We start from the raw sequence: 22,537 nt of genomic DNA, 5'->3' as shown, positions 1-22,537 counted from the left end.
AGACACATCTGATGAAATATACTTAAATCGTATTTTATCAAAGGAAAGCAATCACATTACAAAGTATTAATTTTATCATATTTTGTTAATTATCCAGTCATCTGTTCTGACCTTTAATGTTTCTGAAATTTGCTATTAGATGTATGAAAGGGGTTTAAATGTTGATTGTTTTGAGAGAGTTTTAAATTTCAAACATGTTTTAGAGTGTTTGGGGGGGATCAGCTGACACACTACCATATGCCACATCCAGCAACAATTAAAAGGGATTGGTATTGCTAATTGCAGGAACTGGTGTAATTATAAAAGGTTAAATCTATATGTAATTACAAATATATATGCTAATATTATTAAAAAGAACATGAAAAATATTTTAAAATACATTGTTGTGTGGTTGAGGTTGTGAACTACGTTTGGCACCAGTGGAGAGCAGCGGCAAGAGTGAGTGAGGAGGAACACGTGTTGGAGTCTTATTATTTTTCTTAAGACTTTCATTCGTTCAGGTAAGTAACCAGCGACTACATCACTTATCACAAAATTATGAATATGTGTCGTTTAATTCTTATATATTTTTATGGTTGAACGTCTATTGTACATGAGGTTTCACGACACCAAACATGACGAGACAGATTACCCAGTAACTATAACTTTGGTGAGGATATAAAAACTTAATGTTATTTAACATGACATTTGGTGGATTCACGCCCATGCCATGTATGTTTGACGCTGAGGACCTAACAGTGGGCGTGTTGCAGTTGATAGAGTATAGAAAACCTAATGTTCGGTAAATGTGTAGGAAAGTGGCTTACCATTTCTGCCTTGTGTTATTTTTTGTTTTTATCTATCATCAGGTGGCAGATAGATAATGTATGAATTTACAAGGTTAGTACAATGCATAAAGGGGGTGCAACTAAACAGCCATAATATGAATAATACTGTATGACTATTTTCTAGAAGAAAACTGGATCCTTTTCCATTATGCCCCGAAAATATAGTATAAGATCGTACGTTAATTTTGGATATAAGTCAGATTAGTTGTGTTGCTTAACAACCTACCAGAAAATATTTCGCCATTGAAAATTAAGGTAATATTGCAGTACTGTAAACAGTAACCACAGAATTCCCAAAATTCACTACATTCAATCGATAGAACTTTTTTTTCTATGATCATTTTCTTATATTACATTAAGTTAGGTAACACAGGTTTTTTATCAGATTCTTTGGTTGCTGTAATCTGCAATTTTACCCAAATTAAAGCTTTCTTACCTCATGGAATTGACAAAAAGGGCACAAGTAATACATTTTGCACCGTGCCAGTATATTTTTCAAGTGCACCTCCAACTCGGTCCATCTTAAATAACCAACTCGGCCCGCCATAAATAACCAACTCGGCCCACCCACTAGAGGTTCAGTAATGAGTATGCCCCAGGTGCATCCTCTTACACTTCGTGACATTGAATCTCAGCAGCCATTTCTTCGACCATTCTTGGAGCTCAGAGATCCTTCTGCAGCTCTTCACAGTCCGCTTGGTTCTTGATTTCCCGAAATAACCTGGCGTGATTCGCAGGGTCATTTATGAAACAAACAAACAAACAACAGCGGGCCCAATACACTGCCCTGTGGTACCCCGCTTGTGCCAGGTACAGATGATTTTGTGCCATTAATCACCACACACTGCTTGCGGCCATGTAGAAAGTCTTCTATCCACGCTAGGACATTTCCCCGAATTCCGTACCCTTCCAATTTGATTTTCAGTCTTTCATGGGGTACACTGTCGAAAGCCTTGGCAAAATCTAGGTACATATTGTCGATATTACCATCCCGTTCCAGAATATGGGTCCAAATATCCATTACCTTGAGCAATTGTGTTAAGCAGGAGTGCCCTGGCATAAAACTTTGTTGGCAATCCTTTACAAGGTTGTTTCATAGTAGATGTTCCATCGCGGCATCTCTGATAATACTTTCAAGTACTTGACAGACTATGCTGGTCAGGCTCACCGGTCTATAGTTGGTCAGGCTCACCGGTCTATAGTTGGTCAGGCTCACCGGTCTATAGTTGTTCGTGGAGTGACGATCGCCCTTCTTAAAGATAGGACTCGCATCAGCCATTTTCCAATCACTGGGGACCCTTTGTTCATCCAGGCATTTACAGAACAGGATCTTCAGGGGCTCAACAAGCTCGTTGCACAACTCTCTTAGCCCTCTGGGATTCACCATATCAGGGCCGGGACTTTTATGGACCTTTAGCTTTGACGGTTTATTTCTTGTACCCTCTTCTGTGAGCACAATGTGGGTCAGTGCTGTGTCGAACTGTCTGTCCTCAAACGCAGGAAGGTTAATCGCATCCTCTCTTGTGAACACCGAGGAAAAGAAGTTGCTCAATGCCTCAGCTTTATCCTGGTCAGAATGTGTTTAACTACCATCTTCAAGTCTTTTCAGTGGAGGTAACATCTTGCTTCAGACTCTCTTCAACATAAATGCTTTTTTTCTGTGTTTCCAGTCAAATTATTGGTCATTTTGAAATATATTTTACATATTGATAATATATAGTGCAGTGCAGTGTTGATTTAAAGAAAATAATCTTGAATTACATCTAGTGAACTGAAATTTTATGGGTGAAATGGCGGCATGGGGTGACTTCTCTTCCACCCCAATGCCTTCTCTTCTCCCTTCCCCTCCAACCCCATTCTAATTCCCATCATCATCATCATCATCATCATCATCATCATCATCCAGGAGCCTTCTACAAACACACCTCAAAGTAAGTGTACTTTTCTACCTTTTTTGTTGACTTTTCGGTGAGCTGGAACCAATTACCCAGAAACCCATTGAAACAATGGTTTCGGTTAACGAATTTTTCGGTTAATGAGCAACCTTCTAGAACGAATTGTGCTCGTTAACCGAGGGACCACTGTACATTACTGATAAGCAACATTGGGTTATAATTTTGGTATGTGGATGTGAGTTTAGATAGATTTCAGCAGGTTGCATTAATTGAAATCATATTTCTACATTGCAGTTTTATAAATGGAACTTCAATGTTGTTGTGGTAGTTGGAGATGAAATCTGTGATAATGGAAGTCTTAATGCAGCAGATGAGTTCCAGCCTCTTAGCTGTAACCAAGTTGAGGAAGCTGCTGGATATTCACCTTCCCCAAAATAAGGTAAATGTTTGCATTGAAAGGTAGCCAAAAAATAAAGCCAGCATTTTCTTGATGGGCTATAAGAGTGTACAGTATTTATTGATATTTTTTTAAGTATATATAAATACAGGGTATTAAGAACCTATATGAAAATCCATGCTGGTGTAATTTTAGGTTTTTGGTATTAAATTCAGGTGGGTGTTATTCTAATGGGCTCCAAGTCCAGTGGCTCCTATTCCTAATGTGTCCCACGTTTATACTAGTGTCATTATTCCCACTAAATCTGCAAAATTAAAACCCAGAAATCCACAGACAGTTGTGAATGAGACTAATTCATTAACTGTACTAATGTCTATCTGAAACAACAATAGTCCTTTAAAGAGGGGATAAAGGTGGAGGAGACTGCTAGCACCCGAAGGTGTCTATATAGTTGGTTCAGATTTTCCATAATTATTGTTTGGATGGTAGTAACTATGAGAAATGACACGACAACTTTTCCTTTAATTTTAATTGTTTTTTTTTTCTTTTTCTCTATCTACGCTCATAAATCACCTGTAGTGGGCAGGGCATGAAAGACGAGGGAAATTGAAGGGTAAATATCGGCAAAAACCTGATCATACGGCGCTCATTTCATGTCTCTATATGCTTTGTAAGTGAAGAAATTCAATACGTATTTACCGTAAATATTCCACCAATATATCTTCCGTGGCACCGAGTGTTTATGTCTTCTGTTAAACTTATAAATTTTGAATCCGGTCTTAATTTTTTTTTAAATAAACGACAGCGCCTCACATCAGGGTTTTTTTATTACCATAAATATCAGCTTGATTGTCTTTTTTCATGTTTTTGGCTTCACTTTTCTGATTCTTTTATTTATTGTTGGTGTATTTATTTTTCTTTTGGCACAATAGATTCTTAAACCTCTACTGTGTATAAAAAATGAGAATGATACTACAAGGGCATACTAATATAGATGTCTGTAATCTGACCCAGTCCCAAGAACTTCCACATTTTTCTTTATTGAATAGTTTGTCATTTTGTTATTTCAGAAGACCAAGCCACTTCCTTGGGTGGCAGTTGTTAAGGGCTTGGTCAACAGAGCTGCAGATACTTCCTCTGAGGTACCCCTTGCAAATGCTTTCACAATAATTGATATGTAAGTTCTCTTCTGGGTACATGTATTTATTAACTGACTGTATAATGAAGTACTGTATGTTGTTAAATAATTTGGATTAATTGGTTTTTTTTTTATGAAAATTATTCAATTTTTGAGTACTGTATCAGTACATTTGTATTAGAGTACAATATACAGTCATCGTTATAGGGCAATGACCATAGTTGAATTGACACTTTAGTATAGCAACACACACACACACAAAGCAGCAAGCTTCTCATGCAGGTTTATCCTTTTTTGGGGACAGCAAATTAAATAACACCTTGCAGAGAGGTCTAAAACACCCAGAACAAGATGGACGTTGTTATTGCATCCTCCTTGGCAGTCTTGTCTGTCACATCTACACCACCTCTGAGATTAAAGTAAGTTTGTTAATTGATGTGGAAATGTAACTATTTCTGTTTTTTTGTGAATATAAATGAAGTTTTCTCAAACTGATCTATTCTTAATGTTTACAGCTATAATTTCTAGTGTATACACTTTGGTCAGGTGGCCCTGAATATACTATACTGTACAGGCTTGCTATTGGTTGTAGGTTGTTGACAGGGCCTGTGTTGTGGGAGAAATGGCTGATTTTTTTATTGGCTTCAGCTACTGTGGGTCAAAGCTTTCTTGGATCCAAGTTCCCAGCCTTATGTAGAAATATTGTACTGGTATTTGTGAAATGTCATATGATCTTGTGGGATTGAGACTGAATAGCTGAGAAGAAAAAGAGTTCACTAAGTTGCTGTGGGTACAGTACAGTATATAGAGTGCATGGTAAATAAGAGATTGGTTAGAAAGATCTATGACAGCAAGGTTGATGGCAAGAGCATGAGTGAGAGGAAGACTGAGATAGAGTTGACTAGACTGTTTTGTAAATTAATAATAGCTTGAGTTGGGATTTTTGATAATGCTGAAGAGTGAATGGATCATAAAGTGCAGATTCATTTCATATTTTATAATGGTAACATACAGTACAGGCTGTGCAGATTAGCAGTGTCCGGCAGCCTGGCATGCCCGGACTAGGATACTTACCCAATGGACAAACTAATATTTTGAGGTATATATGCAGATGAAAATTTGTCAGGATGCTGCATGGTCACCAGGGAGGTCATCAATGTACAGTACCAGGATTAGTGATCTAGATCAAGTGCTGGTAATTTACCTCTACATTAAGCTACCAACCCACTTTTAGTCAGTCAGTCAACTTGTCAACATTTCGAAGGAACCACCAAGATGAAAGGCTCCTCTCCAGAAAATGATCATGTTAGAAGAGCCTCCAGGCTACCCTATCATTATATACCTCCTTTACCCTCTCTGTATCCCATGTATGTCTCGTATGTACTGTATTGTATACTGTATTTCTTTCCCACTATAAAGGCAGTCTCTTTCTACCCAACACACTTGCTACATTGTCCTCATACTCCTGTTTACTATATTTTCCTTCTGCATCCTTCTGACATTTCCATACCACCTCAGTGAACACCCCTTCACCAATTCCACCACTCTACATTCTGTCTTCTCTGTTTCTTACCCTTTCTTTTTTAGTAACCCCAGATGCAGCTGTCAGGTAACTTTATCTCTTTAGCTTGAATTGTAGAACATTATATTTCATTGAAAGTCTGTTTCACTGCCATAAGGTATTAGGAATTATTATTCTATCTGTGAGTTCCTTCTTTACCTTATTGATACTAGTACTTCCCAGTTCTTTTCTTTTTTGTCAACCCATATATTTTAAATTTTTATTTTAGCAAACACCATCAGCCTTCTTTAATATTTTGCCTGTTTCATTTATTGAGATTAATATTCACCAGGAATTACCAATGGTGGAGGTCAATAGGATTACCTCGCTTCTCCTCACCGCAGTTATCGACCTGGAAGCTGTTGTTGTCAGGTGAGGTTTGAAGCATAATTTTAACCTTCGTTTTTAGAACCTTCTTTTTACTTCAAACTTGTATTATACCAGTTTTTAGGTTTTTTGATGAAATTGAATACCTATAGTGAAGTTTCTGTCACCTTGACTAAAAATGTCAACAAATGCTCTTCATATTAAAGTACTAACTTAAACAAATTTTATAGAAAGGGAGAAGAAACTGAAGCCATCTCGAGGATCTTTACCAAGTTAACTGTCATACTTGGTGAGTACAGTGAAAGTCTCAGTATTTTCAGCTATCTTTGTACTACTGTAGTGCTATTATAATATCTCCTTACTTTTGTCTAGTTTTCTCCATTTTTATACAGTTTTCTTCTTTTTTCCATGATGAACCAGATTACTGTACATTTCTTGTATGTTTAGTAAGTAAACAAATCTTTTAAGCTTTGTCTGGTGAATTTTGGGGGGCCTCCAGTCCCTAACCTCTAGGCTGAGGCTTCTCAATATCTGTGTTTCATGTATTTAGTACTGCTGTACAGTGGGGTATGCTATAACGAATGGATTCTACTACGAATATTCCTATGACAAACGGTTTTACCTATAAAATTGAGAATGCTATAACGAACGAAACTCCTACAACGAATTTTTTTTTCTTTTTTTTTACTAATTTATTGTTTTTTTTATTACAAGTATTAATGATATTCTTTATTTCAGGGGTTTTGAAGCATATTTATGCACTTTTTTACAATTTTTACAATTTTATATTATATTTTTCAGTGTTAAGTGGTTGTATTTGGGGGCCTGGAACGGATTAATCCTATAACGAACGAATGCTATAACGAACAAGGTTCTAGAACCAATTAGATTCGTTATAGCATACCCCATTGTATATGAAAGTCTTATGCCTCTGGGCTAAATTTGGCATCTTTTTCAACCTTTAACTTTTATACCAGTTATATAAACTAATATTCATGTACTCTAAAGTGAAAACTTAATACAATACTGTACTGTACATGTTAAGAAAAAAGTTAACACTTTCATTTTTGGGTGGAAAATGGAAGTCTTTTGTGGAACTCCCTTGAAATCTACTGCAGCATCCAATGGGTTAAGGTAAAGGGTGTATTATAAAAAAAATATTGGTTATGTTGCCTTACGTGTGTGTGTGTGTGTGTGTGGGATATACTGTACTTTGAGGATATGAAAAAGATTGAAGCTAAGATTGAACATGAAGAGGTGGAATTAAAGAAGTTGGAAGGGAGAGTAAATGAGGACTGTAATTATATGCACCTTTTATGTTGATGATCCATAACAGAAGTCACAGTTTACTTGATACTTGGGTTAGTGTGTGATTTTATAGTACTGTACTGTGTTAGGATTGGGCAACTTTGTGCACCAGGAAGTTAAAGTGGGTTGAATTCCTCATGCCCCAACTTGTGTGTCTGCTCATTCCAGACTTTTGAATCACCTTGTTCCTATGGTCTAAAGTCCCCAGTACCAAGCATATTTACTGTTTTAAGATATAAGAGTTTGTTTTTGTATGAATGAATGGTATGTGAGGCGTAGAGACCTTGTTGTGGAAGGGGAACACTAAACCGTACACATTTGGTGAGGCAATTAGGTGAGAATTGCTGCTACTCTCAATTTTTGTCACCCTACACTTTAATAAGAAATGCATTGCAAGGCAATTGTTTTTTTGTTTTTTTATGAGTATGTCAGGTCAAGAGGGAGAGCAATTTATGTTTATAAAGTGAAATTTTTGCAGGTCACTGTCCAGAACTACTTCTTGATACCCTTCTTCACTGCAAAACTCTTACCAACGCTAGTGCAAGACGACCACTAATATTTGCCCCTTTGATAAAGTAGGTTCTCCCTTCCTTTTGTCCAGAGTAAATATTTTTTTTACTGTATGTAGGCATCCAGTTTTGTGTTTATCACTGTCCAGCAGATTTTTCCTTGTACTTTCCTCCAATATTTTATTTCTCTTTTTGCACATCTTCCACTGGCTTTACCCTGATACAGTACTCCTTTTTGTAAGTTTATCTTACTTTATGTTTTCTCCCTCCTTGTTCAAGCACCCTCTCACATAGCTAATGTTATTCTTGTAGTCATTCTTTTGGTATCCATCCATTGGATTTGGTAGTAGTTTTACCATTATAATTAATTCTATATCAGTATTACTTTTTATCCTGTTTATAGGACTGGAGGGGGATTGTATTATTAATATAATTTAAAGATAATTTGATACTTTGGGAATTACATTTTAACAAATTAAAGATGAACAAATGATGTTGCTCACAGTTTTCTTGTCAGCTCATCTCTTCACTTATTTCAGGTGTCTTTTTGCCACAGTCAAGAGTAAAAGTGTTAAGTCCCCAGAACTGTACCTGAAGTATTTATTTCTGGGCAAACTATGGCTCTTTATGACAAAGAAAGAAGAGGTACTGTGCTTGGTCTGATATTTTGTTTCCTTCTGTTTTTCATTAGTATCCAATCCAAAGGAAGTTGTAATTCATACTTGACCCCCTTAGATTAAATTGTTTCACATTTCCTAGATTACTTTTGCTTTGTTATAGGACATGTAATCTATTCTTCCATGTTTTGTGTTTGAGATATTAAAGTGGTTAAAATTTGCTATTAGTTGTGTTTGATTACAATATAAAACAATAAGCATTTATTGACCCTTGTCTGGATATCTTTGGTTGTGTTTGTGTTGTTATCTATCAATCTTACAAGTGTAACAAGTTCTGTCTTAAATTCAGTTGCCATTATTGAAATTTACTGCCTGTTAGCTGAGTCCGTCCTTTTGTATATACAAGTATGTGTTTAGAGCATAACTCTTGTATTGGTACAGATGTTATGATGATATTTTATATGAATATGTTTCATGAATAGACAGAAGAGTTCAAGTGTTTATGTCAGTTGTCAGATTTGCCAGTCATTGTATAATATACCACATTACTTTTGTTTTAACAGCATTTACATTACAATGTTGCTTATAAACCCTGTCTCCCATAACTACTGTAGTTGGCTTAGCCTTGGTGATATCCATTTTATCTAAGGAATTAGAGACATGATGCATGAATATAAAGTAGTTTTACATATTCAATACTAAACACCTGTACAGCATGCCCTTAAAATTCGTGGGGGTTTGGGTCTCAAAATAGTCGCGAATATCATTTGCTGACCAGGGGGGTACATTTTTACTTTGTGCAAAGAAATGTATATTCCCTTTATATGTTTGCCCTCAGGACAATTATTTTTTTTACCTGTATTGTATATATTGTGTGTACACACACACACAAAAACATACAAATAAATAATAATGGGAAAATCCTCTTGCAAATACAATGACCCCTCGGTTAACGAACTCAATCCGTTCCAGAAGGTCGTTCGTTAACCGAAAAATTCATTAACCGAAACCATTGTTTCAATGGGTTTTTGGGTAATTGGTTCCAGCTCACCGAAAATTTCCTAAATTCAACAAAATTGGTAGAAAAGTTCACTTACTTTGAGGTGTGTATGTAGAAGGCTCCTGGATGATGATGATGGGATTTAGAATGGGGGTGGAGGAGAAGGAAGAAGAGAAGGCATTGGGGTGGAAGAGAAGTCACCCCATGGTGCCATTTCACCCATAAAATTTTAGCTCTCTTGGTGTAATTCAAGATTATTTTCTTCAAATCAACACTGCACTGCATTATATATTGTCAATATGTAAAATATATTTCAAAATGACCAATAATTTGCTTGGAAACACAGAAAAAAAGCGTTTAGTTGAAGAGAGTCTCAAGCAAGATGTTACCTCCAGTGAAAACAGAGAGAGACTGACGCCTGTTTACTGTGTTAAGAGGCTGGATGCCGCGCATTAAACTAGTCACTTTACCTTCAATAATGTTCAATAATTATTGAACATTATTGAAGGTAAAAAATTGAATATTAAACTTTTAAAATTATTGAATAGTATAAACTTCTTGATATTTACTAAAATAGTAAGGAATTTAAGCCCTAGAACCGATTAATGTATTGGCGGACTGATACTAAAGCTGGTTGCCCAGTCAGTGCAAGCGAAAACATGTTGAGGTCGGTTCGTAAGAAATTCGTTAACCGAATTTTTGTTCGTTAACCGAATTGAAGATCCTTATGGAAGGCAGTTCGTTAACTGAAATTTCGTTAACCGAGGCGTTCGTTAAACGAGGGGTCACTGTAATCAGAAACAAGACAACAAAATGTATGAAAATTTTGAAAAAATGTGAGTCTACTCTGAAGTCAATTCCGTGTTTTTTTTATTAGTTAACTCAATTTTAATAACAAAGCACGAAGTTGACTTGAGGGTAGACTTTCCGATTTTTTCTACTTTTTGATACTTTTTATTTTGTTTCTGGTTATTGGTGAAAGGATTTTCCCATTATTTATTTGTGTGTGTGTGTGTTTATATCTACACACACACACACACACACACACACACACACACACACACACACACACACACACACATACATACATACATACATATACAATACAGGTAAAAGAAATTAATGTCTCTAGAACGAATGGCTCCCTGTCCTAGCCGCGAAAATGCTGGTAACTTTAAAACTACCCGCAGACATTCTTGGGTACATCCAGGGTGTCATCCACGAATAATTGAGGTGCATGAATTGAAAATCCTCAAATTGTCAGGGCATGCTGTACTTTATGTTCACGTTTTGATGGTGTTTTGCATATTATTAGCCTTACAATAATCATTTAATAAAGAAACAGAATATAGTATTTACATTATGGTTTCCCTCCAGGTTGTACAAAGGAGGGCTTATATTATCAATTCTGTCAAGCTTCCACGAAATTTTGTTGATTGGGCAGAACAAAATGAAATCCCCTGGCTGAGGCTGGATACATGCAACACCCGCCTCATTCTCAAGAACATGACAGTCTCATCGGCTTTCAGAGTAAGAATAAAATAAGGAACTTGAAATTTTGAAGATTTGGAAGGGAAGGATTTTAGTTGTGTTAGGTGTTAGATAAGGAATTAGAATATTTTTAGTGGTGAAATTTGAGTGATATTCTGATTTTTTTTTTTATCTTATACTCATATAGTATCTTTTTCTATCTTTCAGACTCTGTACCCTGGTGATGCTCAACAACTATCTTCCTTGAAAACTGATTCTCAACAGCCCAAGAAGAAAAAGAAGAAAGATATAGTTTATAAGATACATAATGTGAGAACTGCACAAGGTTTCTCAGAAAAATTGGTGAAAGTGAAAAGTAAGAAAAAAAATAAGAATAAGAGTAAAAAACTGCTGAATGAGGACTCTTCTACACAAGACACCTCTAATGAAACACTGATGCTGAAAAATAAGAAAAAGAGTAAAGGTGACATTAACTCGATGGTTGTTGAGGACACGACACAAGATATCTCTGAACAAACGGTGAACGTGAAAAGTAAGAAAAAAAATAAGAATAAGATTAAAAAGCAGCCCAATGAGGACACTATTCAAGATGTTTCTGATGAAACACTGGTGCTTAAAAATAGAGATAAGATTAACAAAGTGCTTAATGAGAAGAGTGCACAGGCTGTTTCTGAAGTGATGGTAAAAGTGAAAAGTAATGGAAAGGACAAGAATAAGTTTATCAAGATGATTAATGAGGACTGTGAAAAAACAGTCAAAATGAAAAATAAGAAAAAGAGCAAAAGTAACATTAATTTGATGGCTTTTGAAGAAACTGCACCAGATATCCCTGAAGAAACACTGATGAAGAAAAAGAAGAAAGATAGAAATGTTAACATGATAACTAACGAAGAAACTGCACCAGATGTCCCTGAAGAAACACTGATGAAGAAAAAGAAGAAAGATAAAAATATCAAAATGATAACTAATGAAGAAACTACACTAGATGCCCCTAAGAAAACAGTGAAACTGAAGAAAGGGAAGAAAGATAGAAATGTTAACATGATAACTAATGAAGAAACTGCACCAGATGTCCCTGAAGAATCATTGATAAAGAAAAAGAAGAAAGATAAAAATGTTAACATAACTAGTGAAGAAACAGCACCAGATGCCCCTGAAGAAACTGCACCAGCTGCCCCTGAGAAAACTGTGAAACTGAAGAAAAAGAAGAAAGATAGAAATGTTAACATGATAACTAATGAAGAAACTGCACCAGCTGTGCCTGAAGAAACTGTGCCAGCTGCCCTTGAGAAAACTGTGAAACTGAAGAAAAAGAAGAAAGATAGAAATATTAACATGATAACTAATGAAGAAACAGCACCAGATGTCCCTGAAGAAACTGCACCAGCTGCCTCTGAGAAAACTGTGAAACTGAAGAAAAAGAAGAAAGATAGAAATATTAACATGATAACTAATGAAGAAACAGCACCAGATGTCCCTGAAGAAACTGCACCAGCTGCCTCTGAGAAAACTGTGAAACTGAAGAAAAAGAAGAAAGATAGAAATATTAACATGATAACTAATGAAGAAACAGCACCAGATGTCCCTGAGAAAATAATGAAACTGAAGAAAAAGAAGGAAAAAACTAGCAATAAGGATAAAAAGCTGACTAATGAAAAAACTACACCAGTTGTCTGTGAAGAAACACAAGAAATAGAACAAAATAAGATGGATGTGTCAGAGAGAGTCCGTGAAGGAATTACTAACACCAAGTCAAAGCATAAACAGATTGATCAATATACCACTAGAATTGAACAAGATGAGGAAATGTGTGCTTTGGCGGGAAAGATGGGCAAATACACCAGTGAGTCGGGTACTGAACACACCAGTGAGTCGGGTACTGCCAAGTTGAACGAAACAAGAAGCATAGAACTGAAGAGTACATCAGACATTCAAGGGGTACAGGAAGAAGTGGTCAAAACAAAGAGAAAGAAAAAATTGCACGGCGCTGCCAAAGGTAAAGCGAAAAAAATGAAGATTCGCGACAATGAGGAGAAGGATGGGAGACAGGTGAAAGCAGAAGAGGAAAAGGAAGTGATGATGATGTCAATAGGGTTGAAAAATGTAAAGAGAAAGAATTTAGAAACAGATTTAAACCAACCGGTCAAAAAGAAAAGAAAAACTCATGTAAATACAGATAATACAAAACATGAAAACTTAGATGTTGTGGCTAGAAAGAACAAGGGTAAGAAGCTCAAGAATATACAAAGTGAAGAAGTCATCAAAGAAAAAACTGTTGAAGATTCTCAAAAACAAAATCAATGGAGCTTGGACAGAGGGGAGGTGAAATCCTATACATCACCTCTAACTAATCCTTCCACATCAAAGAATAGTGCATTATCAGTATCCTTGATGGGAAGGAAACACACTGAGGTTGAAGGACATGCTCGTGCTAGACCGAGAATTATAACAATGAGTGACTCGGCACTACAAAGAAAACACACACATGTTGCGAAGCAACAAAGAAAAAGACTGAGTTGTGAGGTGGGACGTGAACATATGACAAAGCAAGAAATAGCCAGTTTACATCAGAAAATCAGAAAGGATGGTATCACCTTCACTGTTATAGATCTGGAACCAGCAACCAAAACTCAGTTAAATGTTAAATGTGAGGATAGTTCTGAAGATGATCTGTCAAATATTAAACATGAGAGTTTTGAAGTTCAAGTAGAACAAGAAAAAGGAGTGAAAAATAATAGAAGTAAGTACAGGGATTCATTACCCAGAAAAAGATTATTTGTCTCGCCCATTGTGGCTTCTGGAGACCCTACCTTGTGTGATGAATCTATTAGAAATGGCAGGGAAGTTGCCAGTGAGTTAAATACTAGTGATAATGATGTGCTTTATCACCAGGATACAGATACTAACAAGAGTGATGTGGTTGTTGACCTGAGTACTGGTAGTAAGGAAGAGGTAATCACAGTGAAAAATTGGGAAGTGACACAGGAACTGGACACTAAAGATACTGGAGTGATGGAGTTACCTGACCATAATGAAATGTTTGAAAAGGCAGGTAACAAAATGAGTGAAGTGGAAAATGATTCGGTTAGCAATATAGAGGAAGTGGTTGTGGATTCAGATGGAGACAGTGAAGTAGAAAGGGAGTCAGACAAGAGTGTTGAAGAATGTGGTTGGATATCAGATCACTTTAATAGCAACGAATCTGAAGACTCACTGTGTGTAGCTGTTGATCTTAACCACACTGAAAAAATTTTAAAAGTTCCAGATGAAGCGTGTGAACTGACGTATGTGGAGATGCCAAAGAAAAGTCCTGTTGCACTTACAGGATGTGTTGAAGATTTAGATTCAGATATAGAGATTATTGCTGTGGAAGAAAAGGGTCCAAAGCCTGGCAAGAAACGACGTTCATTTGCTCTCAAAGATTATGCAAGTGACATTGATGAGGCTTCAGGGTGTGAGAGTGATATTGTTCCATGTGATGAGAAAGCAAAGATGTTTACTGATAAAGAGATCAAAGATTACCATAACAAGCTCATGGAAGCTGAAATGCAGAGAAAAGTGGAGGATATATTGAAAAAGGAAGAAAAGGAACTCAAAGAGAAAATGACAGAAAATGAAAATATGGCTAGCACAAATGTTACTGAAGAAAGTTCTACGGTTAATGAAAAGAAGAATCCTGATGATTCCAAGGATTTAGTTAGTCAAATGATAAATAACCTTTATAAACCTTCCATTATGGTAGAAAAAACAGAAATACAAGAACAGTTTGATGAGGAATTGAATGATGATAGTGATATTGAGGTTATCCTACAGACAATTGTGAAAGACACAGGACGGTTGACAAGTATCCATGGAATATGTGAGAGATTATCATCAAGTAGAATGACCATCAAGGAGGAATTGAGAGAAAGTGATAATCAACAAACAGAGGAGACTGAAGTACAAGAAAATAAAGTAGTTGAAAATTCACCTTTACATTGTGAAAAATCTGAAGTTACCAAGGATGAAGACATTGTAGTGCTTGGCAATGTGAAGTCCCAAAATAATGACGTTGTAGTACTTGGCAATGTGAAGTCCCAAAATAATGACGTTGTAGTACTTGGCAATGTGAAGTCCCAAAATAATGACGTTGTAGTACTTGGCAATGTGAAGTCCCAAAATAATGACATTGTAGTACTTGGCAATGTGAAGTCCCAAAATATTATAGACCTAGAAACTGAATCTCTTAATGATGAAATATCTAATGAGTGTAATGATCCAGAAATTGAAGTACTTGAGTTGGGTGTTAATGTAGAAAATAAAATTTGTAACAAAGACATTTATATTTTGGAGACATGTGTTGAATATACCAAAAAATTGCAAGAAAGTGTGGCCCAAGACACTGAAGAACCTGAAGATAATGTTACAGTTGATAGTGTAGTTGAAACTTTGCATGTGGAATGTAAGCAGGAAGGTGGAATAAATAAGGACCTAGAGTGTACTTCAAACATTGAAACATTGAAAACATCATATAAAAGGACATTGAATCATGACACTGATGACTGTGGAACGGGAACTTCAAAATTAGAGGTTGGTGATGTATTTAAATCATTACCTGATGTAAAATCATGTGAGAAATATTCATTAGAAGAAATTAACAAAGATGGGAAGAAGGGAATAAATTATATTAAAGGGGACAAAATAAATGAAGAAAGTGACAGTGTCAGCTTTCATATAGTGAACACCATAGATGATCTAAATGAGATGGATATTAAGGACGAGTTCATCAAGGAAGAAACTTCTGAGCTAAGTAACCATGTCACTCCTTTAGATATCTCCTATAATTACAATGGGAAACCTGTAGGTGATAGTAATGGACTCTTAGATGGTGGTAAACTGAGTCCACATGACATGAATCAGTTATTTAAAACATCCATTCCAGATTTTCCCAAGTCTGAAAGTGGTTCACCTGCTATAGCAATGAGTTCTCTAGTAGTGGAATCTGTGACAAAAAGTGAGCACAATGAAGATTTCCATGTTGCTAAAGAAAATGAGGAAATTACTTCATCAAAGAAACAACAAGAAAGTTTACCTTATCTTTCAAATACTGTACTAAGTTCCATTAACAGTATTGCACAACATGAGAGTGATGAGAGAGCCATGAAAGCAGAGATAGAATCCATAACAGAAGAATCTGAGAAGTCTTTAGAAATGGCAGATGAAGCATATGAAGCTAGTAGTGATGCTTCAGAGGATCCTACACCCAAAACCAGAAGGAGGGCTCGCTCTCTGCGAAGAAATCTTACTGTACACGCAATCTTGCAGGAGTTTTCAGATTCAGATGCATCTCCAGTTCAGCGAACTCGAAGGAGGAAGTCATCAGAAGTAACTGGAAATACCCATTTAGGATCAACACGGAAAAGGAGCCAAAGTTTTTGTCAAGAAACTGTAAATTCGACATCAGGAGCTTCAGTTAGTTTACAGAGTTCTCAAACTTGTTTGTCAGAGTTTACGCTTTACGAAAAAGAAAACGGGAAAGCGTGGACTGACAACAACAAAATGGCAACTACTGGTGAGGTACTTAATCATTGTGCCTCTGATTCTTCTGAGAATGACCAAACGGTTTATGTCTGCAGCAATAAACTGAATTCTTCAAATGTACCCATATCTGTGGCTGTAGTTAACAGATCATATACTATGTCTTCCAGCTCTGTTACACCATCAGCTACAGGAACCCCAGTGAAAAGTATATTAAATGATGGAGTTTCAAAATCTCCAATCAAATTTGAGGTACATAATATATCAGAAAGGTCTGTTTCTATCTCTTCTGTAAGGAGATCAAGTAGACTGATGGGAAAGGTTTTAGACCTTCAGAAGAAGCAGTCTGGTGGAGAAGTTGTAAAGTCAGATTTGGACACTCTGGCAATTCATAGTGATGGCTCAATTAAAAGTGTGGAAATTGGTGTGTTAATGGGTAAGTCAGGAAAGGAAACTATGTCTGACTCAGAAAGTGAAGTAGATCATGTTGCACAGTTGAAAACTGTAAGGAAAAGTCAAGCTAATGAATGTGGAATTTTTAATTATGAAAGGGAATATGAATCTCCACAAGTTGTTAAAGCAAAATTAACCTTTAACAAACTTTCTCTTGGTCTTGATGAGAGTCCCAGTTTAGATAGTTTGCCTTCCACCACTCTGCAGAATAAGATGGAAAGGAGTGATAGAGCATTTCAGGAACAAGGTAGTGAAAAACTAGTTAACTGCGGTGACAACATCGTCGAAGGAGATACGGTGAGTAATATGTGCTATCTTGCATCACGAAGAGCAAAAGGAGAAGGGAAAAAGTTTACTGAAAAGAACATTAGAAAAATATCAAATGTGAGCCGAGAGAAGTCAATTGATAATGTGAATTTGCTGGATATAAATGGTGAGAAAGCTTTGTGTGGCCGCATTGTAGATGTAAAGGACCAGACTTCAGTGAATACGAGAAGACAGGAAAACATAAGTGAGCAGTTGGATGAGGGGGATAGCCAAGTAGTTGATGAAACAATAGAACAAAATCAAGAGAGGGATGTGGAATATCTGGATGAAGGAGAAGAATTGGAAGTGCTATCCACATCAGGCACTGAAGAGAATGATGAAGTTCCATCTCATAATTTTCCAACAAATTTGCATCAAAGTGATAGTGAACTTGAAAGGAATAATGTTGGTGAAAAAAAAGATATGCCTGCCCTGAAGACACTACGGTCACGTTCACGACATCTTTCTCGTGGTAAAGGTGGAAAGAAGGATAGTGGTCTGGATGTCATAAAAAGAGAGGACATCAGTCCACCCATACCACATTTAAATATTCATTGTGTTTCAGAGGCAGTCTTAACTAAAGAGGTTCTTATCAGCCCAGAGGTGAGTGATGAAGAATGTGAATTAGTGTCACCTGGAGTTGCTAATGATGTAAATGTAACGGAAACTTTCACTTTACCTGAGGCTTTGTTAACTAGTCCCAAGAGAAGTCCTTCTCCTATTGCTAAATCAAGTCATGGTCCAAGGAAGAATAGTGGAGGTATCAGGTCACCACAGAAGATGATACCAGAAGAGCAAGATGAAACTACTCTTCCCAAATGCAAAAGTGAAGATGTATCTATAACACCTCATGCTCCCAAAGTTAAGAGTCTATGTGTTGTAACTTTACAGGACAAAGTAAAAAGTAAGGCATCTTGCACAGTGGGTACATCAGACAAAAGTACTCTTACCAAAAAGCCTCCAAAGACTCCAGTTGTAGAGTCATTGAAATCACCCAAAACCCCCTCAAGAAACAGAATGAGCATCACTAATCTTGAATCATTGTGTGCAGAATCATCTAGGAAAAGAACTTCTAGTAGGAGTAACACACCAATAAAGAAAGTAACTCCTGAAATGATAGTTACAAAAGAAAACTTGGTGAAGAAATCTGATACACCTATGTCAGAAGATTTTGAAAAAACAGACAAAATTGATGTTGGTGTAACTGTTCACTCACTTCAAGAAACCGAAAGTAGCATTCAAAAAGTGACCCCAGAAACTCCTCTTGTTACTGTGAAGAAACAAAGTACTAGTATTAGCTTCCCAGAAACTATGCCCATAATTTCTAGAAATGAAAGTTCTGGTAGTTCAACAGATTCAAATTCCAGAAGAGAATCTGTATCAAAAGTGCTTCATAGAACAAGGTCTTTTGAAAAAGACTCAGAAAGTAATACTGCATCAGAAGTGAGGACTACCAATGAAGAAAGTGCAATTGATAGTGAAGATGAAAAGTTATTTGAGAATAGAGTTCAGCATCCAAAGAGTAAAATAATTATTCCGTCTTTGCAAACCCTTGACGAACAGCACATCATTTTAAGGGTACCCATCCCAGAAAACACCACATCTAGCAGCTCTCCAGTTTCATCCCTGGGACAGTATTCTTCTCTGAGAAGAAGCTCTAGGCTGAGGAAAGGTACAGAGTTGCCGTCATCTGAAATTCAGGTAAGTAGTTGAATTGTATATTGATAGCTTCAGAAAGGCTTGATTATACCCAAGTTTATTTTTTGTTCTCTGCTGTTGATATTGTGACAGAATCACACATGTAACAGATTCAGTTACAGTACAAAGTCAGCTAGAAGTCATTAATAAGTGATATATTGGCCTTGGAATTTTAAGATAGAAATGTAATATTTTTTTTTAGAGCATTTTGATTTCACAGGCTCTATTCAGAGAAAAGACCTCATAACATCAAAAGTCGGCTGTTGTACATACAAAGTAGTCTCCCTCATTTTAGGCCAATGGTGTAATGCAGGAGGGGGGGGGGGGTTGGATTATCCAAAATGTGTACTCACCCGACTAGGCTATCCAGGTGAAGAGAGTGCAGGGGTGATCTAAATGAAAGTACTATACTGTAGTTATGTTTGGGGTAAATGGAGTACTATAGAGATGTCACTCAACCGAGTGGCTCCCCATAACTTTTATCTTAAACAATACCTTTACGTGAATATGTGGTGTTTACACTTGAGTCCACTCTTTATAAAATGCTCATTATTATAGTGATCCCTCGGTTAACGAGATTTCGGTTAACGATTTACCTTCCATAAGATTCTTAACTTCGGTTAACGAGCAATTCCTCGATTAACGAGTTTTTTACGAGCCGACCTCAACATGTTTTCGCTTGCATTTGGCGGTCCACCAGCTGTAGTATTAGTCCGCCAATACAGTAATCGGTTTTAGGGCTTAAATTCCTTACTATTTTAGTAAATATCAAGAAGTTTATACTATTCAATAATTTTAAAACTTTAATATTAACTTTTTTAGTCATTTTAACAATTATTGAACATAATTGAAGGTAAAGAAACTAGTTTCTGGCGTGCCATCCAGCCTGTTAACACACCAGACAGGCGTTAGTCTCTCTCTGTTTTCAGTGGAGGTAACATCTTGCTTGAGATTCTCTTCAACTGAATGCTTTTTTTCTGTGTTTCCAAGCAAATTATTGGTTATTTTGAAATTTTTTTACATATTGACAATATGTAATGCAGTGCTGTGTTGATTTAAAGTAAATAATCTTGAATTACACCAAGTGAACTAAAATTTTATGGGTGAAATGGTGGCATGGGGTGACTTCTCTTCCACCCCAATGCCTTCTCTTCTCCCTTCTCCTCCACCCCCATTCTAATTCCCATCATCATCAACCAGGAGCCTTCTACATTCACACCTCAAAGTAAGTGTACTTTACTGCATTTATTTTTAGTTTGTATGTAATTTTCGGTGAGCTGGAACCAATTACCCAAAAACCCATTGAAACAATGATTTCGATTGACGAATTTTTCGGTTAACGAGCGACCTTCTGGAACGAATTGTGCTCGTCAACCGAGGGACCACTGTACTGTATTGTATTTCTATCTGTAAGGCTTATTTTCTTTAAATTTTTTACCTTTAACTAGTTGTTTATTCATTAATTTGTTTTTTAATTACAGGATCTGGAGGGTGCTGGTAGTGTCAGTACTGTAACTCAGAATAAGAAAAGTGCCAAGATAGTAGGAAATAAAGAGAGTGCCAGAGCTGGCATGTCCAGCTCAACTGTTTCAGACTCATCAGTGATGGAGGAGCTGCCTTCTGGTGTGTGGAGCCCAGTTAAAACAAGGAAAAGATTGCACTTGGGGAAAATTAAGGCATCACAAAGGACAGCTGAAGCAACTAGCAGTTTATCCTCTGAGAGTGAGTTGTCAGATCCATCATCCTCTGAGAAAGATGAATCCTTAGTCAACAAAACTTGTATGCATGATGCTTCACCAACCAGATTGTCATCCAGGCCTCGTAGATCAATTGTGGGGTCATGTTCCTATATGAGGAAGGAGTCACCTGTGGGGTTGGCTTCTAAGGGAGAATCACCAGCCATGTCACTCTTGAAGAATAATGAATCACCAGCCACATTATCCTCAAGGGAAAATAAATCCCGATCCAGATCATTCTCAAGCAATACTGAATCCCTGCCCAGATCATCCTCATCCAGGCAATCAATGAAGAATGAATCTCCAGTCAAGTCATCCTCAGGCAAGAGTGAGCCACCACCCAAGTCAACCTTGAAAAAGATTGAAATGCGAGGCAGCTCATCTGCAGTTGACCACACTATTAAGACTGAGCCAAATGACAAATGTAAGGCATTTTATAATTATGGAAAACATTTTTCAATGATCTTTTGGTTATGGGTGATTCAATTCCTTTTTTACTTAGTGGTGCCCCTCAGTGGCTTTCAGTTTGATATACTGTATGTATTTTGGAATATACTAAGTAGTGAATCATTGAAATGTTGGTTAAACTTATGTTTAAGGCAGTTCCAGCAATGGACATAATTTTCTTTCTTTTTTTTTCTTCAGGTACAGCTGCAGTAGTTGAAACACGCTCTTTACGTCGTCGCCAGGTTTCTTACTTAATGAACTAAAGACTTGACTTGAAACTATAGATTATCTTTGCTTGTGGATATATACCAAAATTTATTAGAATCTGTGTTCAGTGGGTATAAGGCCAAAGAATAATTCAGACGATGGCATTATCAAAGTTTAATAGTGTTGTTAAAATTCTGAAGTTACATAAGAGTAATGTTGTACATAATATTATACTATATGAACACTGAGATAAGGTTTACTTCCACATAACTGTTTTCTTCTTCCATAGCTGTCTTACATAAGGGGTAAGCAGTATTAAAGTTTTCGTAATTTTTTTAAAGAATTTACCTGAAGTATAGTACAGTATAGTACTTGGATTACTTTTGGTGACTCCTATTTTAGCACTGTTTGAGTAGGATTTAGATATTACATTGTGCTCTCTGTGCTTAAGATGGAAAAGTTGTGTGTATAGTGTAGTAGTTCCCACTTAACCCTTAGGCCCCAGGTGACGTTCCAGAACGTCCTACTAGCGCGCCCCGGGTGACGTTCCAGAACGTCCGCCTATTTTCCCGCCATGTTTTTATTTTATTATATATATATATATATATATATATATATATATATATATATATATATATATATATATATATATATATATATATATATATATATATATATATATATATATATATATATATATATATATAAATGATATTTAAATTTTTATTTTTTTCTTTCTCGTTTTAACCCTGCGTGGGAGGTACTGCCAGCAGCACCCTAACCTGGGGCTTAAGGGTTAATTTGCAGGGTCAGTTTCAGGCAGACACTGTACAGAATATTTTTAATCATTTGCTACGAGGGTAGAAGCACAGTACAAACAAATTTTATTGAATGCAGAATAATGAAAACACACACACAGGATCACATTCTGGCATAAATTCATATGCATAACTCAGTAGGTGGCACGCGTGGTGTGTGTGACACGGTGGTTGACGTGTAGGCTATGGCATAGTCTAGCACACACATGATTAGTAATGCACAATAATCACCCCATTATAACCTCATGCTAAACTGTGCACCGTATCACTATCACATACGGGGCC

At 36.5% G+C, this 22,537-nt stretch overlaps 1 protein-coding gene across 1 annotated transcript; it reads left to right on the top strand.

The window, feature by feature from the left end:
* Positions 1-396: 396 nt before the first annotated feature.
* Positions 397-22,000, top strand: LOC121880364. The gene is made up of 12 exons (XM_042387515.1): positions 397-500; positions 3,017-3,161; positions 4,190-4,296; positions 4,562-4,676; positions 6,111-6,190; positions 6,376-6,434; positions 7,932-8,028; positions 8,502-8,607; positions 10,957-11,109; positions 11,278-19,047; positions 20,526-21,204; positions 21,426-22,000. Exons 2-12 carry the CDS (start codon positions 3,057-3,059, stop codon positions 21,488-21,490), a joined length of 9,336 nt encoding a protein of 3,111 aa, XP_042243449.1. The 5' UTR covers positions 397-500; positions 3,017-3,056; the 3' UTR covers positions 21,491-22,000.
* The last annotated feature ends 537 nt before the right edge of the window (positions 22,001-22,537 follow it).

Source organism: Homarus americanus, unplaced genomic scaffold, assembly GCF_018991925.1.
Source record: "Homarus americanus isolate GMGI-L3 unplaced genomic scaffold, GMGI_Hamer_2.0 scaffold42527, whole genome shotgun sequence".
NCBI classification, from domain to species: domain Eukaryota; kingdom Metazoa; phylum Arthropoda; class Malacostraca; order Decapoda; family Nephropidae; genus Homarus; species Homarus americanus.
The sequence above is the reverse complement of the archived record's forward strand: the minus strand, read 5'-3'. Positions and strand labels throughout refer to the sequence as shown.